The sequence below is a fragment of the Sycon ciliatum genome, chromosome 5 (genome assembly GCF_964019385.1).
Source record: "Sycon ciliatum chromosome 5, ocSycCili1.1, whole genome shotgun sequence".
Lineage (NCBI taxonomy): Eukaryota > Metazoa > Porifera > Calcarea > Leucosolenida > Sycettidae > Sycon > Sycon ciliatum.
Genome location: NC_088647.1, coordinates 36,471,977 through 36,489,455, shown reverse-complemented (window position 1 = coordinate 36,489,455; position 17,479 = coordinate 36,471,977). Strand labels below are relative to the sequence as shown.

Here is a 17,479-nt window from a genome sequence, read left to right as displayed (position 1 = left end):
TTAGCTGCATCCATGTACCCCTTGTGCCTGGCCACAAGTTCCCAGTTGACTGTGGGTAGCAGCACGGCTGGAAAAACCGCTCCCAGGCAGGACTTGAACCAGGTACCTCTCGTATCTCAATCATGGTCTTTGACCAACCCACTGTGCCTGCCTGGTAGGGATCCCTGTAGCCTACCAATATTTTGTTGTGGGACCAGTAGTCCAGTTATGCGTGTGTCACGTGACCATCGTGATCGCAATGCACATCACTGTCATCATGGTCATCAGACGCCAGTGCGGAAGTGCAGTGCGACTCCCGGGACATATAATGCAGGGGGGTTGCAGGCAGAAACATTGGCAGAATGTGGTATTTGTTTCTCATTGGAAACGGAATGTTTCATGACTTATTTCTCAGGTTTCCCAGACCAGGCTTCACTGCAGCCAATTCATACCGATCTACATATACATGTACATCTATCTGTATATCTGCCTGTATGTTAGTATGTGTGTCTGTCTGTCTCTCTGTCTGTTAGTATGTCTATCTATATGTCTACTAGTATCTGTCTTCAGCCAATCTATGCCAATCTGCATGTCTGTCTGTCTGTCTGCCTCAGATCATCAGGGGAACCACGTCGATCCAGACACAATTGGCAATGGCCCAGGACAATGCCCGTGTCAGAGGCACTGAATGCAATTAACACATAATCCAATCCGGGGACGTTCACCGCATCACACCAAGAGCACATAACCCCCGCCCCGGGGCATAACCCCCAGCCCGGGGGCGGGGGGTCATGTACTCTTGATCACACGAACTAGTAACATACCAGTATGGACATGTACACCAAAATTGTTTTAAAACCATGCAAATTGCCGGAAGAAAGTACCTATAGTGGCGGCTTTCTCTGGATACTAATCGCTCACATCGGGTGTTAGCGGCCGTCGTGAGTTCCCTTCGGGAACGGATACGATAATTTACTTTTACTTTTTTTTAATCGCTCACAATACTTACACAAGTTACAGGTATTGGCATACAAAGCGAGAAAATAAACGATGACGGAAAGATGTTGCTGAAGCCCTGAATCCAACCCAGGCCACAGCCTGGGTCGGCTAGGAGAATGGTAGCCATGATATAAATCAAAGTACTTTGAAGTAACTGAATAGACAGATTCGGACAAATGAGGGCCTAGGGTTCAACTGCCATGCATGGGCATAATCATTGGGGTAAGACGCGGCAATGCATGCGACAGATGATCGAGCACGGCCGGGCTCAAGCAAAGCAAGCGGCGCTGACTAGGAGTAATACTATCCATCTCTTATCTATGCTGTGCGGTCACATGCTGCAAAACCTAGAATCTCTGCAAGCCTGCATACATGCTGCTGGATGTACATGTAAAACTTACTTTTAAAAAACCTAGAATCAATTCTTACTGGTAATTTACCCATGGCCTTTACAGACTAAACACACCACAAGAAGTATTAGTAACGTTAGTACAATGTACAATGTAGTACCGTTAGTACAATGTACAATGTAGTAACAGTCTTCTTAGCAGAGCTCAGCATACACAGTATCATGACCAGAGATCAGGGAATGCATGTTCATGTCAATGATCCTCTCATTACCCTGCCTGGGTGCTTAGGGCATGACGTCAGCAGTGACATCATAGTGAAATGCAATGATGTCATACAGGTAAAAAAGATAATGATCACAGTGAAGGAGTACCATCATGATGATCAGCTGGGAAGTAGACGGCTGGAAGGTGGATTACACTTGAGCCGACTCGATGGTGTCGACCATGACCACTGGTTTCTTGTTGCTCGGGCGTACATCATCCAGCTCAACAGGCTTGCTTTCATGGGCACCGGTTGCCGAGAATCCCTCATCATCATCATCGTGTACGTCGGTGCTATCATCATCGCTCTCACGCTGCACCAGGCTGTGTGTCCTAGACGTGCAGGCACTCCACAGGGACATGAGCGAGAGGCAGAAGTACGGGCCCAGCAAGTAGCACGACCACCAGAAGCAGAAGTCGTACTCGTTAAAATCTCTCCACGTACCGGCCGTTATCCAGTTGTGTGCCGTGACCAGTGCACCAGCTATCAGGAAACCTGTTCACACACACATACATGCACACACACACACACACACACACACACACACACACACACACACACACACACACACAAACACACACACACACACACACACACACACATACACACACACAAACACACACATGCATACACACATGGACGTACACATACACACACACAGTGACACACACGTGCACGGACACAAGAAGGGGATAGATCTGCTCAAAACGTAATACTGACGGATAAGACTAGCACATCGCATGCTTAAAGGGAAAGTTAAGGAAAAAATTAAAATTTCACCAGTTGTAGTCTTCGAGGTGCTGAGTCGAATGGTCTTGGTCCGAGGAAGCTGAGACGCTCCCTTCCTACTTGAATCCCAATCGAACTCGCGCACTTCCACCGAAACTGGGTGACTGCGCCCTACGAGATGGGGATTTGTATGCAAAATGTCACTAAAAGCGCCATTTCGTTATTATAAAAGCACGGATGACCGCGATTGGCCCATATGTTGTAGTCTTTTGGACGCTGAGTCGACTGGTTTTGGTCCGAAAAGGCTGCGATGCAGCGTTCCGCCTTTATTCCGAATCGAACATGGTTAAACAAGCGGTCACGTGCTCCTGCGTACACCAGTCACCTGGTCACCGTGCCTGCAGGGTACAACTTACTAGCCTGTTTGACCTTTTTTGGGTGCAGTCCTGTCACTCGAGTTGAACTCGAGTTGAACCTTGGTGTGAAAGTTGTCACCTGCTGGCGTGGTGACCAGGTGATTTGGGCACCCAGGAGCACGTGACCACTTGTTCAACCATGTTCGATTGGGAATAAAGGAGGAACGCTGCATCGCAGCCTTTTCGGACCAAAACCAGTCGACTCAGCGTCCAAAAGACTACAACATATGGGCCAATCGCGGTCATCCGTGCTTTTATAAGAACGAAATGGCGCTTTTAGTGACATTTTGCATACAAATCCCCATCTAGTAGGGCGCAGTCACCCAGTTTCGGTGGAAGTGCGCGAGTTCGATTGGGATTCAAGTAGGAAGGGATCGTCTCAGCTTCCTCGGACCAAGACCATTCGACTCAGCACCCCGAAGACTACAACTGGTGAAATTTTAATTTTTGCCTTACCTTCCCCTTTAAAGTACACATTTCTGCTGACGGTGGCAGTACGTCTTATCAGGGTTCTACAGTACACAGCAACACTGGTCCTTCCTCTTTGTAATGAGATTGGTTAGTACATCTTAACAGTTACTCGGATACTGAGCCAGGAATAAATGTAAAAAGAGAAGGAAACACATGAGAACGAACTATGCAGCAACTATCCACGACTGTAACAAGATGATAAACAGTCAGAAAGTGCGATGTTAGGGCACAAAACTGACAGGCTACTAAGACATTCAGCGACCGGAGACCTAGCTCTAACACATGTCCAGTGCGCAAACCAACATTCAGCTTTCCAACTTGGAAGGTTCATGGTTATGTAGGACCGAAGTGTCATGCATGAGGAGTAGTGTTAGATATTTGTGCGGTTTGGTACAATTCATTTTCATTTATGCTTAGTACACCAATCTAAATAATACAGTAGAAATCTGAAATCCCCTGATAAAACGTGGTCTACAGATTCGGTTACAACATGATTTATTAGTACACTACAACAGTGGATTGCATTTTCACCCATTGTGTTTCCTTTGCCCGTAAAAGAGGCTTCATCCCATGTGAACAACTTGGCCAGTCCGTTGAAACTATGGGTTTTATGCTTGTATCAGTGCAAGCATCTGGCGACATAAAAATGTATATCACACTCACATTGGGCAAGTTGCATCAGGAACACGATCATCATCACGATGCGCTTGCGGTGCACCTTGCACGCCACCGCCACCAGGATGCTGTTGATAAAGTTGAGAATCACGCTCATGATCAGGCAGCCTCGCGTCTGCCGCACATGCCCTGCAGTGAGTAAGAAGACAACAATCATGACGATTACCAAGCCAGCGGAGTGAGTCCTGACAAGGATACATAGTAAAACTCTGCAGGCCGACTAATACTGAGCCACTGGAGAGGTGTTATCTTATCCACCGTTAAAATCGTCAATGAATGCATGCACAAAAATCATGAACACCAGTTTCCTCTGGTGTATGCATGTGCCCCGGCTCACGAGCGCTCTCCCCCCCCCCCCCCTCTCTCTCTCTCTCTCTCTCCCAGTGTCTCAATAAGAAATGATCAGGTCTGAGGAAGACTGTTGCAGTGTTCGACAATTTTCAGCCAAGTTGTACAGCATACATCTTCTAGCTGGATCCCTGCTGGTATGTCATTGTGTGCTAAAATAAGCTACTGCCCAATATGGCTGCCTGTCAGTCTGTCCGTCTGTCTGCTTGTCTTTCTGTCTATCTGTCTGCTTGTCTGATTCTGCAAAAGCTTGATAGTCCACACAATGGTTTGGTTTTATGATCCATTTGCCTGCTTGTGTGTCCGTGTATCTGTCTGGTTTTCTCACTCCTGATGAAGATGTCTAGTTGACCAGTTAGTACAGGAGTGCAAAGTGCAAAGCTTGTTTTGGGTCGGTTTAAAAATGCTTTTCCGTCCATTAGACTTCATTGCGACCAGTTGGGACAGTAACTCTGACCTCCGCTGACCAGATCTAAACAAGATCGAAACAGCAAAGCTGTCCAGAGGTTGAATAGTTCGTGCACTGAAGTAGATTATACAGCTGTACAGGTACTACGCTAGCGCTATAGTTCGTGCTCTACATGTATAATAATAATACTCTAGAGATTGTACTGCTGCTGTCCATGGACATGAACCAGTCATGTACTTGAGCCACCACACACGGCACTAGCGAATCCAGCTCCAAGCAATATTCCATGTCTGTCGCCTAAGCTGTTTTGTCTATTGCTACCATTTGTGTTCAACCTACACGATACAGGGTCGTCTTACTCTCTCTTGTTCCCTTGCAGTTGGATATCTCCTCGCGTCCAACATCGCTTTCCGTTGTACAACACATCGCGCGCAGTGTTGGACCCTAGGGATTCGTTGTTGGGTATATTATTGTGTGGCCTTGTAGGGTATAGCCTTGTAGTTGTAGGGCAAATACATGACATTGTACTGCGGCATGCGGACGTGCACAATTTTAGCGTGTGGCAGCACCGCACGGTACCTCCTGTCTAGGTAAAGCGTGGGAATACGAAACATCACACGCATTTCCAGCATACCCAGCATATTCTAGTTCCCAGCGCGTGGAACTCCAGCAGGTACACTTGGATTCATACAACAAAAGTGAAAGTTGTGAAGGGACACGTTAGGCGAATACAACTCACAGTTTTCCACGTGAGGGACATATCCTATGAGATGCTGGTTGTTGCCTTCTTGCCCGTAATAGAAGCACGATTTGGTGCGCGACTCGAGCAGAAACAGCGGTGCATCGTCCTCGTAGAGCTGGCACATTCGCCACAATCCGCCATTGAGCTGGTAAATCCGCAGAACACTGTCCCTGGCCACGACATGATCATAGTCTAATTTCCACCAGTTGGGCAGCACGATGCAGGCAATGTGCACCGAAGCTGTACCAGCAATGCATAGCAAGATGATGATTCGGAGGATGTTACCGAAGCCCACACGGCTCAACAGGCCTGCTGGCTTCTCATCTCGTCTTTTGGCCATTCTGACCAGCTTGAACCCGGGGTCGAAAACTTTGACCTCTGTGGCGCTGCACTCACTCGCCTCCACTACTTCCAGTTGAGCCTGGTCGTGTTCTTGTCCAAACACACCATCAACACTACAGCCGTGAGACTTCCCTTGCTCCCTGCCTGATAATTATAATACTGACAGCAGATACGAAGGCTTTGAAAGCGAAAGAGAAAGAGATGTCATTCCTGTGCTTCACCCAGACCCATTGCCCTCGAAATGTACACATGGCGTATGTGGCCAGTCACATTGTGAGCTGCGTCGTTAGTGAGCACCGCTCGGGTGATGGGCTCCCGCTGCTCAACCGTGTCCCCTACGGAGTGACTGACTGCACCATGACCGTGTAACACGCGTACGCACGCACGCACACGCACACGCACACACACACACACACACACACACACACACACATACACACAAGCGCGCACACACACACACGATAGCATATTGACCGCGATATATAGCGCTCACCGGCCATGACATTACTGCCAGTGCAAAAGCACACACACACGTACATACACGCACGAGAGCGGAGATCTTGAGAGCCGTCGGTTCTCGACCTGAGTCAGTCAAGCAATCACCGGTGCGCTTCTTTCTACATCATCGACATCCCTAACGGATAGCGTGTTCAGGCCATGCTGCACAATCATGCAATCATGGCTGCAGACTGTAGAATGTACTAGTAGACCATAATTAGCATTGGAACATGGACCATGGTGAACTGAAGGAACACTGATAGTGATACTATGCCATGGACTGCAGCATGATAGCAGTGCAGGTGGAATGGATGGGCTGGCCGGGCCACACCGAGGGGATGAGTCGAATAGGTCCCACCGGAATCACGGCCTAACCAACTACATCGTCCTCACGGGAATTAGCACTACAAGGCTATACAGTGTATTGTACTTCAAGTGTTATGGTATACACTGCTTGTCTTGGGAACAAGGCACCAGGCTAGCTTGCTGCGACTCTGCGTTTCGTGCTATGCAATCATCAGGCGACACGATGCTACACACTGTTTACTTCTTGTGTGCATGAACACTACAGTACTACTACTACTCAATATTCAATGGACAATAGGACACCGGATGATGGCGTTGATGGTGCAAAGACTGCTGTGCTCGGATCTAGACGTGGGCACGCAGTAGATCTACCAGTGCCGGTATACAACATGGAGCACACTCGCTGCACTGTAGACTTAGTCTTTGCGCGCTCTCGACCTTGGCTTGAAAGTCTGCATCACAACATGCGAACGGGTATGAAGTAGAACGACGCCATGCAGTGTGTACGTGTGTGTGTGTGTGCGCGCGCGCGCGCGCGTGTGTGTGCGTGTGTGTACTGAAGTAGTAGTGTGTGTGTGTGTGTATGTGTGTGTGTATGTGTGTGTATGTGTATGTGTGTGTTTTAAGCTCACTGAGGTTCACCTTTTGCTGTATAATTATGACGTACATTCTATTGAATGGCGCTGTCTGATGTGATGGCTCCAGTCCAATGCGTGCTCCTAAGACCCTGTATTAGCATTACTGTTGGCAAGAGTGCATCACCAGTTCTGCACTCTTGCCAGCTAATGGTCCACAACGGCCCTGTGCCTGGATACCCGCGCCGCACCTGCAGCACTGCAGCCCATTTCCCGCGTGTCGTTCACGGCTCGCCGTCCAGACCCATTCCGAGGTAAGCAAGCATGGAGACGGCCAGAGACAGCCTGGTATTGTACAACAATCATGTCCCTTCTGACTTCTTGACTTTAGCCTTTAGGCTTAGCCCTGCACTGCAGACCAGGCCTGGCCCAGGCTAGCAGAAGTCACACCGCACGCAGGTGGGCATGTGTGAATGTACTGTTCAGGCCTCAACTTCGGCGCTCAAGGTCTGAGGTGTCACTTGACCAAGTTGACGTGTTAGAGCTGCATGTCGTTTATGGATATGAATGTTTATGTTTACCTGAGTGGAGCCTGTATGATAAGGCTGAAGAGTGGATTAGCTCACCGGTAGATCTACATGTCGTAGCAGAGTAAGACCCATGCTGGATTTATGCCACACGGCACACCTCCGCTATGCCTAGCACACACACAACCACACACACACACGCGCGCGCCAGCGCGCACCCAGCCAGCACACGTGACCGGGACTAGGGAGGATATGTGAGTGTGCGCGTGATGTTGTTCATTGTGCTCTTGTTTTGCTTTCACTTTCGGTTGACGGGAAGTTTACTCGTATGTGCATGACTGTATAGTACTAGTATCCACACAGCAATGCCACCACCAAGTCCTTTTCTGGACTTGGTGGAACTGGTGTCATTGCTGTGTAAGTATTGTATTACTGGATCTGTCCACCGGACATAGAGCACTATGCAGCCTGAGGATCTTAGACAAGTGTCCACATGACTGTTTGTGTATGTACAGGTATACAAGACTGAAGGTACATACATCTCAGCGCTAGCTGAGCCCATCGTTATTCTCTTCGATCATCCTATCCCGTGGCTCATGTATTGAAGGTGGCTGTTGGTCGTGGCTCGTGAGCATTACATGGTTCACCGTGAATCACTGTTCTACCAGGGAGTCGTGAAATACTTTAAGACTCCCTGTGTTCTACCAATCACAAGCTGCAAAACATGTACATTTATCATGGCCTGTGTGATGCCGTACAAAGCCTTGAACATAAGCTCTGCGACTCTGATACGACCGCCAATCTACCGCCTGTACTTAGCTGTAAATAGTTGCGGATAAGACTGGGCGCCGGCGGTGCGAGTCGGCAAGGAGCAGATATAAATACGCGTGTGTTACGTATGTCTATAGCACGCAGTGTGTGATCATGTGATTGGGATAAGCTCATGACTATCAGGCAAATGTACCGATAGGATTGTGCGTCCAGACGTGATCCAGTGCAGGCATCAGCTGCACCTGGGCTTGCAGATATGAAGGGGCGTGGGTAATCTTCCAACACACATCGCATACCACAGTACAGTACAGTGGGATCATGATCACTGCCTAGCTGGCTAAACAGGGTGACGACGGCGGCGTGCGTGCGTGCGTGCGTGTGTGTGTGTGTGTGTGTGTGTTAGGAGGGGAGGGGAGGGCATGGTAGAGACTGCTGAGATATCATTCTTTCACCTTTCGACAGACAAGGACATACTCCATTGAACTCGTACACACAAACAGGCACCGAGACTCCCCAATCAGCAGAACCCAGCTCACCCTCTACTACTCACTCCCTATCGACATCACATCACAACATTGTAGAAATTCTTTCCGACACAATCCATCCAGTCTGCTTTTGAGCAGTACCAGTTCCTGCTCCGCTCACCTCACCTCCTGATTTCTGATATCTTGAACCAAGAGTACATAAACTGTTTATGGACTCTTGCTTGAACGTGTCTTGATCACCCCTGCTATTGACCCCATTTGTTTTTTATGATCCATTGTTTATTGCCTCCCCGGGAATTTCCATCTAGCTGTTTATGGCTAGTATCAGTTCCATCACACTTATCATTCTTCCTTACTGGCATCACGCCATCGTGGAGCAACAGAATAATAATCTTCGGAAATAGAGACGTCGCTCAGTATGCACATACATGCATATATCCCTGTATCTCTGTGGCAGGGCACGCAAATAACGCAATCGACCACCATTGGCGAAGAGAGGTTGTTGTTGTATTCTTTTATTTCAATTCACTCAGGTTAGAGAAGTCTAACGTTAGAAAATGGAGGTATTGCTTCAGGACGACGACTATCCACGACATGCTATCCCAAGCGCCTAACAACAATGCCAGCACCTCAAGGAAACCAAATCTACCAGACATTCAACAATCGCGCATAATAATAATAATAATAATAATAGTTACAGCTCGCATGTCACTCATGGAAGGATCCATGGGCTTAACGCATCTGTCAACGAAATCCAGGCAGAAGAGCCGACAAAAGGCATCTCATTATTGTAAGAACGTATCGCAGTAAGAACAACTACGCAAGCGCAGCACATTTTTCCACACGCATCAGCCATTCTTTCTTGTCTAGAGCCAGTTCAAAACAGTCAGAAATATCAATATTGGCGTGCTTTAGATCATTTTTAATATTGTCAATCCATGTGAGATGGGGTCGGCCACGTGGTACGGGTAATCGCGCATATCCACAATCTAATTGCTCTTTGTTAATGATCGTTTGGCTCATGATGGTAGTCGCTCGGTCAGGTCATTTGGCGCGGATATGTGCATTGTTTTCCAGCCTTGTCCATCATGGAAGGTTATGCTCATGCCGTCGAAGCTATCCTGTCTGGAGTCAGAGTGCGTGATGGTCTACAGACGACAGAGAGGACAAGGACGGTTCGTTTGATTAATGTCGTCCGAATGTCAGTTTTTTTGAAGATGCCATCTACATTCAATGTTTTTTTTCCCATTCGGCTGAGGAGTGTGTTGGAGGGAGGGAGGATGGGGGGGGGGGGAGGGGTGGAACGCTTAGGCCTTTGAGGAACATTGCAGAGAATCGGACTGAAAAGGTGCTGAGTGTTCAACCGGGTAAGGGTATGTGATCGATCGTCGGCAGGAGCCCTCAATCCAGTTGTCTCAAATTGGAAACACGAATGAAGTTCCCTTGGCAACCACTCGACGCGGAGACAACAATTTTAAAATAGCAATAAAGAGAACAAAATGCTGGTGTCACGTGAGACTTTCCACTGATGAATGTGACATGAAAATCGATTTTGGAAACTTTCATGACTTCGTTGTTGTGTGGCGATGACAGCAGAATTTGTTCTCTTTATTGCTACATTTCGAAGTTCCGTTGACATAAAGGTTTGACATTCCCGACCACAAGCACGGTCAACGCGACGGGAGAGTGCTCTATTCTCCCTCGAACCACGGGACACGAGAAGTCCCAGTTTTACTGTAGCACTGGCGGGCATGACAGATTGCACGAAGCTGCCATCGCTTGTCATCTTGAAGAGGAAGACCCGCCTCTGACAATTTGTCAGGTTCCGGCAGGAGTTGTTCTCAGAGTTCAACTCAACCAGCGCAATACTAGCGTTGGCCTTCATTCCTTGAGGACTCACCAGCAACTGTCAGCCCCTCGAGGTGCCCCTGATTCCTGAACTAGCCTTTCAAACAGGGTGTCCGTGTGAAGACCCGCTGGGTGGAGTGGCTGTAGTCGGGAGACCACACTTTCACTCCATCTAATTAATCTGGACGTCAGCGTGCGGCGGCAGTGCCCAGACCTGTTGTGCCAGTGGGTGAAGGAGTCATGGGATGATGACGAGATGAACATTGTCATCAAGAGCTTCCGTAAATGTGGAAAGTCGAATGCTCCTGGTGCTATGGAGAAAGGAGGCATTTTCTGATGGATGATGAACACCATAAAGCGGCAGCGGCCATGACATTGCCAGCAGTGAAGATCAGGAGGTTGATGAGGATAGAAAGAGATGACCAGTAACCAGACTGCAAGACTGAACGAGAATACTATGGCAGCAACAGGTTAAGATGGCTCTGAGAGGGATGATCTGCGATAGTGGCAGACATGCCACTTGGTTAAACTCATCCAGTTAACACAACTTACAATACATCCTTCCCCTCCTATGTTATTTCTATAACTAACTGTCACTTACATGCAGAAGTTAGAACCTTCCAAGTTGGAAGGCTGTTGGAGTGCGCATCCAAGACATGCTAGAGCTGATAGCCAGTTACAGTTCCATTGTAGTTGTAGAACGTCAGTACCGTTGGTCAGTGTTGTGCAATGTTATCGCATGAGCTGATTGTCAAGTAACTGGTGGTGTTAGTGGACATTAGAGCGTAAATGGTAGTTCCTTGGTCCTTTTCTTTTCTATAATACATGTACATGTACGTGAAATTTCTCCCGCTAAATTGATCATCTTGGAATGTAGAATGAAGTTGAAGACACCACTGCAGCTGTACTTATGGTTGATAAATATGGTGGTAAAGACACACCTGGCAATATGGCTGTAAACACACGCCTGCCCACACACGCTCTCTAGGCTGCAAAAGTTCTGGCACAGAGCTCTCCTTCTCACCACCCGTGACCACGATCAGTTCGCGCCTGGCGCCTAGTCGATGCATGGCTGGCGGTATCCGGCATAGCAGGCTGGTACATCAAGTAGCGCATGGCACATAGATGATGACACAGCAACGACATAGCTCGATTGCGACGTACGTTTCGACCCCGCTGGACTCATCAGGCAATCTTCTTCTTGGATGTCTTCATTACGGAGCTTGACTCGGGAGAATGAAGTTGAAGACACCACTGCAGCTGTACTTATGGTTGATAAATATGGTGGTAAAGACACACCTGGCAATATGGCGGTAAACACACGCCTGCCCACACACGCTCTCTAGGCTGCAAAAGTTCTGGCACAGAGCTCTCCTTCTCACCACCACCACGATCAGTTCGCGCCTGGCGCCTGGTCGATGCATGGCTGGCGGTATCCGGCATAGCAGGCTGGTACATCAAGTAGCGCATGGCACATAGATGATGACACAGCAACGACATAGCTCGATTGCGACGTACGTTTCGTCCCCGCTGGACTCATCAGGCAATCTTCTTCTTGGATGTCTTCATACGGAGCTTGACTCGGGAGAATGAAGTTGAAGACACCACTGCAGCTGTACTTATGGTTGATAAATATGGTGGTTAAGACACACCTGGCAATATGGCGGTAAACACACGCCTGCCCACACACGCTCTCTAGGCTGCAAAAGTTCTGGCACAGAGCTCTCCTTCTCACCACCACCACGATCAGTTCGCGCCTGGCGCCTGGTCGATGCATGGCTGGCGGTATCCGGCATAGCAGGCTGGTACATCAAGTAGCGCATGGCACATAGATGATGACACAGCAACGACATAGCTCGATTGCGACGTACGTTTCGTCCCCGCTGGACTCATCAGGCAATCTTCTTCTTGGATGTCTTCATACGGAGCTTGACTCGGGAGAATGAAGTTGAAGACACCACTGCAGCTGTACTTATGGTTGATAAATATGGTGGTAAAGACACACCTGGCAATATGGCTGTAAACACACGTCTGCCCACACACGCTCTCTAGGCTGCAAAAGTTCTGGCACAGAGCTCTCCTTCTCACCACCCGTGACCACGATCAGTTCGCGCCTGGCGCCTAGTCGATGCATGGCTGGCGGTATCCGGCATAGCAGGCTGGTACATCAAGTAGCGCATGGCACATAGATGATGACACAGCAACGACATAGCTCGATTGCGACGTACGTTTCGTCCCCGCTGGACTCATCAGGCAATCTTCTTCTTGGATGTCTTCATACGGAGCTTGACTCGGGAGAATGAAGTTGAAGACACCACTGCAGCTGTACTTATGGTTGATAAATATGGTGGTAAAGACACACCTGGCAATATGGCGGTAAACACACGCCTGCCCACACACGCTCTCTAGGCTGCAAAAGTTCTGGCACAGAGCTCTCCTTCTCACCACCACCACGATCAGTTCGCGCCTGGCGCCTGGTCGATGCATGGCTGGCGGTATCCGGCATAGCAGGCTGGTACATCAAGTAGCGCATGGCACATAGATGATGACACAGCAACGACATAGCTCGATTGCGACGTATCTACGTTTCGTCCCCGCTTGACTCATCAGGCAATCTTCTTCTTGGATGTCTTCATACGGAGCTTGACTCGGGAGAATGAAGTTGAAGACACCACTGCAGCTGTACTTATGGTTGATAAATATGGTGGTAAAGACACACCTGGCAATATGGCGGTAAACACACGCCTGCCCACACACGCTCTCTAGGCTGCAAAAGTTCTGGCACAGAGCTCTCCTTCTCACCACCACCACGATCAGTTCGCGCCTGGCGCCTGGTCGATGCATGGCTGGCGGTATCCGGCATAGCAGGCTGGTACATCAAGTAGCGCATGGCACATAGATGATGACCCAGCAACGACATAGATCGATTGCGACGTACGTTTCGTCCCCGCTGGACTCATCAGGCAATCTTCTTCTTGGATGTCTTCATACGGAGCTTGACTCGGGAGAATGAAGTTGAAGACACCACTGCAGCTGTACTTATGGTTGATAAATATGGTGGTAAAGACACACCTGGCAATATGGCGGTAAACACACGCCTGCCCACACACGCTCTCTAGGCTGCAAAAGTTCTGGCACAGAGCTCTCCTTCTCACCACCACCACGATCAGTTCGCGCCTGGCGCCTGGTCGATGCATGGCTGGCGGTATCCGGCATAGCAGGCTGGTACATCAAGTAGCGCATGGCACATAGATGATGACACAGCAACGACATAGCTCGATTGCGACGTATCTACGTTTCGTCCCCGCTGGACTCATCAGGCAATCTTCTTCTTGGATGTCTTCAAACGGAGCTTGACTCGGGAGAATGAAGTTGAAGACACCACTGCAGCTGTACTTATGGTTGATAAATATGGTGGTAAAGACACACCTGGCAATATGGCGGTAAACACACGCCTGCCCACACACGCTCTCTAGGCTGCAAAAGTTCTGGCACAGAGCTCTCCTTCTCACCACCCGTGACCACGATCAGTTCGCGCCTGGCGCCTAGTCGATGCATGGCTGGCGGTATCCGGCATAGCAGGCTGGTACATCAAGTAGCGCATGGCACATAGATGATGACACAGCAACGACATAGCTCGATTGCAACGTATCTACGTTTCGTCCCCGCTGGACTCATCAGGCAATTTTCTTCTTGGATGTCTTCATACGGAGCTTGACTCGGGAGAATGAAGTTGAAGACACCACTGCAGCTGTACTTATGGTTGATAAATATGGTGGTAAAGACACACCTGGCAATACGGCGGTAAACACACGCCTGCCCACACACGCTCTCTAGGCTGCAAAAGTTCTGGCACAGAGCTCTCCTTCTCACCACCACCACGATCAGTTCGCGCCTGGCGCCTGGTCGATGCATGGCTGGCGGTATCCGGCATAGCAGGCTGGTACATCAAGTAGCGCATGGCACATAGATGATGACACAGCAACGACATAGCTCGATTGCAACGTATCTACGTTTCGTCCCCGCTGGACTCATCAGGCAATCTTCTTCTTGGATGTCTTCATACGGAGCTTGACTCGGGAGAATGAAGTTGAAGACACCACCGCAGCTGTACTTATGGTTGATAAATATGGTGGTAAAGACACACCTGGCAATATGGCGTCTATGTGCCATGCGCTACTTGATGTACCAGCCTGCTATGCCGGATACCGCCAGCCATGCATCGACCAGGCGCCAGGCGCGAACTGATCGTGGTGGTGGTGAGAAGGAGAGCTCTGTGCCAGAACTTTTGCAGCCTAGAGAGCGTGTGTGGGCAGGCGTGTGTTTACGGCCATATTGCCAGGTGTGTCTTTACCACCATATTTATCAATCTTGGAATGTCTAACAGTATATCATTTTTGAAGGAACCACAATTATGGAAACATAAAATACAATCGGAGTGAGAACAGAAAGAAAAAACAATAATAATAATAATAATAATAATAGTTACAGTTCGCATGTCACTCATGGAAGGATCCATGGGCTTAACGCATCTGTCAACGAAATCCAGGCAGAAGAGCCGACAAAAGGCATCTCATTATTGTTAGAACGTATCGCAGTAAGAACAACTACGCAAGCGCAGCACATTTTCCACAAGCATCAGCCATTCTTTCTTGTCTAGAGCCAGTTCAAAACAGTCAGAAATATCAATATTGGCGTGCTTTAGATCACTTTTAATATTGTCAATCCATCTGAGTAATAATAATAATAAAACAGGTCGCGTAATGAAGCAGCATAACGATAGATGTGCAAAGTCATGATGCCTGGTCCGCTTCTGTCCTGGGTTCACTACCCCGTGCGTTGCAGCTGCGAGCAAAACCAGCTCAGGCTGAGAGTTCCCTCCATGATTGCTTGTCCAAAGCGCGCATTCTGAGCCCACTCAGATCAGTCATGGTCTTCAGTGGCATGTCTCTGGCAGCTGTGCTTGCCTTGACTGCCGTGGCCAGGTTCGATTTCGGGCGTCCACGCACACCGGTGACATCTCGACGGAAGTAGTTGTCCATTGCCTGCTGTGGCGGGGCATCTGAGGGCATCCTCAGAACATGACCCAACATCCGGAAACGGCGGACAGCAACGGTGTGCGAAAGTGGCTGTGTGTGTGCTCTGGAATATAGGTCTTTGTTGGAGATGATGGCGGGATACCTAATTCCGAACAAGTTCCGTAGTTGACGTCTATGGAAGGCGTTCAGCTTCTCCAGTGCAGCCTCTGTCAGTCCCCAGGTTTCGCAGTTGTATAACAGTGTTGGTAGGACGATGGCATTGTAGAGACGAAGCCTGGTTTCCTCGGATACAAGTTGACGTCGTATCCAGAGCGAATACATGCGGCCATACGATGTTGATGCTTGGTCCATTCGTCGGCTCAAGTCCTCCTCTTCCCCCAAGAGAGAGCCAAGTTGCTTCGATCTTCGCCATTCGGTGGTGGAGGCAGAGATGTGAAGCCACTCTGTTTTGCTGCTGTTAACGTTGAGTGACCAGTCACCCAGGCCGTCAGCTATCACGGGTAGGGAGTTGGCAAGCCATTGTCGCTCAGTCGAATAGAAGGAAATGTCATCGGCATATCCTGTTTCCTGTGGTATTGCTGCATCAGTGTCTGGCCGTGGTGGTGGTGGTGGTAAGAAAAAACAAACAAAACAAAATTTAATAAAGGCAAGCCAACGAGTCATGGTGGTGAGTCTCCGACCTGTGGTCTGGGCGTCACCATGGTCACCGCGAGCTTGCGCACTATGAGAGTTTATACTATCCTGTCCTCTTCCTATCGAATAGGAAGAGGACAGGGGAGAACAGAATGGAGGGATTATGGTGATAACCTGAGAGAAGACTGAATAGAGAGGGGACTATTGTAGGCTCACGACTCGTTGCTAAACAAATCCTACTAGCATAGGACATCCACCACCAAACCTCCCCATCACACCTGCAACAACCACATCTTGCACCACAACGTCAACACCAACCATACACCCTTCGACAGACAAGAACCTACTCCATCGAACACGCACGCACAAACAGGCACAGAGATTCCCCCATCAACAGTGCCCTCGCCCTCTACATACTCACTCCCTATCGACATCACAACCCAACCTCGTAGAAATTCTTCCCGAAACAATGCATCCAGTCTTCTTTTGAGCAGTACCTGTTTATGCTCCGCGCACCCCCCCCCCCCCCCTGGTTTCTGATATTTCGAACGTGTGTATCTCGATCGCCCCTGCTAACGTTATTGCCCCCGCTTGTTTTTCATGATCCATTGCTTCTTGCCTCCCCAGGATATTTCCATCTAGCTGTTTCTGGCTAGTATCACTATCAGTTCTATCACACTTATCAATCGTCCTTATTGGCGTCACGCCATCGATTCGTGGAATAAAAGAATAATAATAAAAAGGTGGGGATGTGTGGAGAATAGGATGAGAGGGCAGAAGATGTATGGATGATCCGGGGTGGAGCACAGGTGCATAGAAATACTAGAACTTAGACATGGTCTACAATAGCTATTGGCGTATAATGCTCGAAGTATGGGCAGATTCTGCTCGAAAAAACAGTGAAATTGGCAGAACCATACAAGCCTAACAAAGCATTTTGGCCGGACTCGCTCCGTTTTGCAGTTCGTGAATGGCGCTTTGGTGCTGACAGCACAGCTCCAGCACTCACATAATGCCACACACCACCTACCGGTATTCACAGCCCCTGAACCCGCATGCTCCTGTGTTCACCCCT

General features: G+C 48.9%; 1 protein-coding gene across 1 annotated transcript; it reads right to left on the bottom strand.

Moving 5' to 3' along the window:
- Positions 1-795: 795 nt before the first annotated feature.
- On the bottom strand, positions 796-5,959 carry LOC135818538 (uncharacterized). The gene is made up of 3 exons (XM_065331934.1): positions 5,378-5,959; positions 3,870-4,010; positions 796-2,085 (listed from the first exon to the last, which is right to left on the bottom strand). The coding sequence occupies exons 1-3, from the start codon at positions 5,718-5,720 to the stop codon at positions 1,742-1,744; spliced, it is 828 nt and encodes a 275-aa protein (XP_065188006.1). The 5' UTR covers positions 5,721-5,959; the 3' UTR covers positions 796-1,741.
- Positions 5,960-17,479: the final 11,520 nt, after the last annotated feature.

Excerpts from the sequence above, each read along its gene's own strand:
- LOC135818538 (XM_065331934.1), bottom strand. The coding sequence starts at position 5,720 with ATGGCCAAAAGACGAGATGAGAAGCCAGCAGGCCTGTTGAGCCGTGTG. Across the intron at positions 4,011-5,377 it reads TGTCCCTCACGTGGAAAACT|GGCATGTGCGGCAGACGCGA; the intron begins GTGAGTTGTATT and ends TACTCACTGCAG. Across the intron at positions 2,086-3,869 it reads CCTGATGCAACTTGCCCAAT|GTTTCCTGATAGCTGGTGCA; the intron begins GTGAGTGTGATA and ends GTGTGTGAACAG.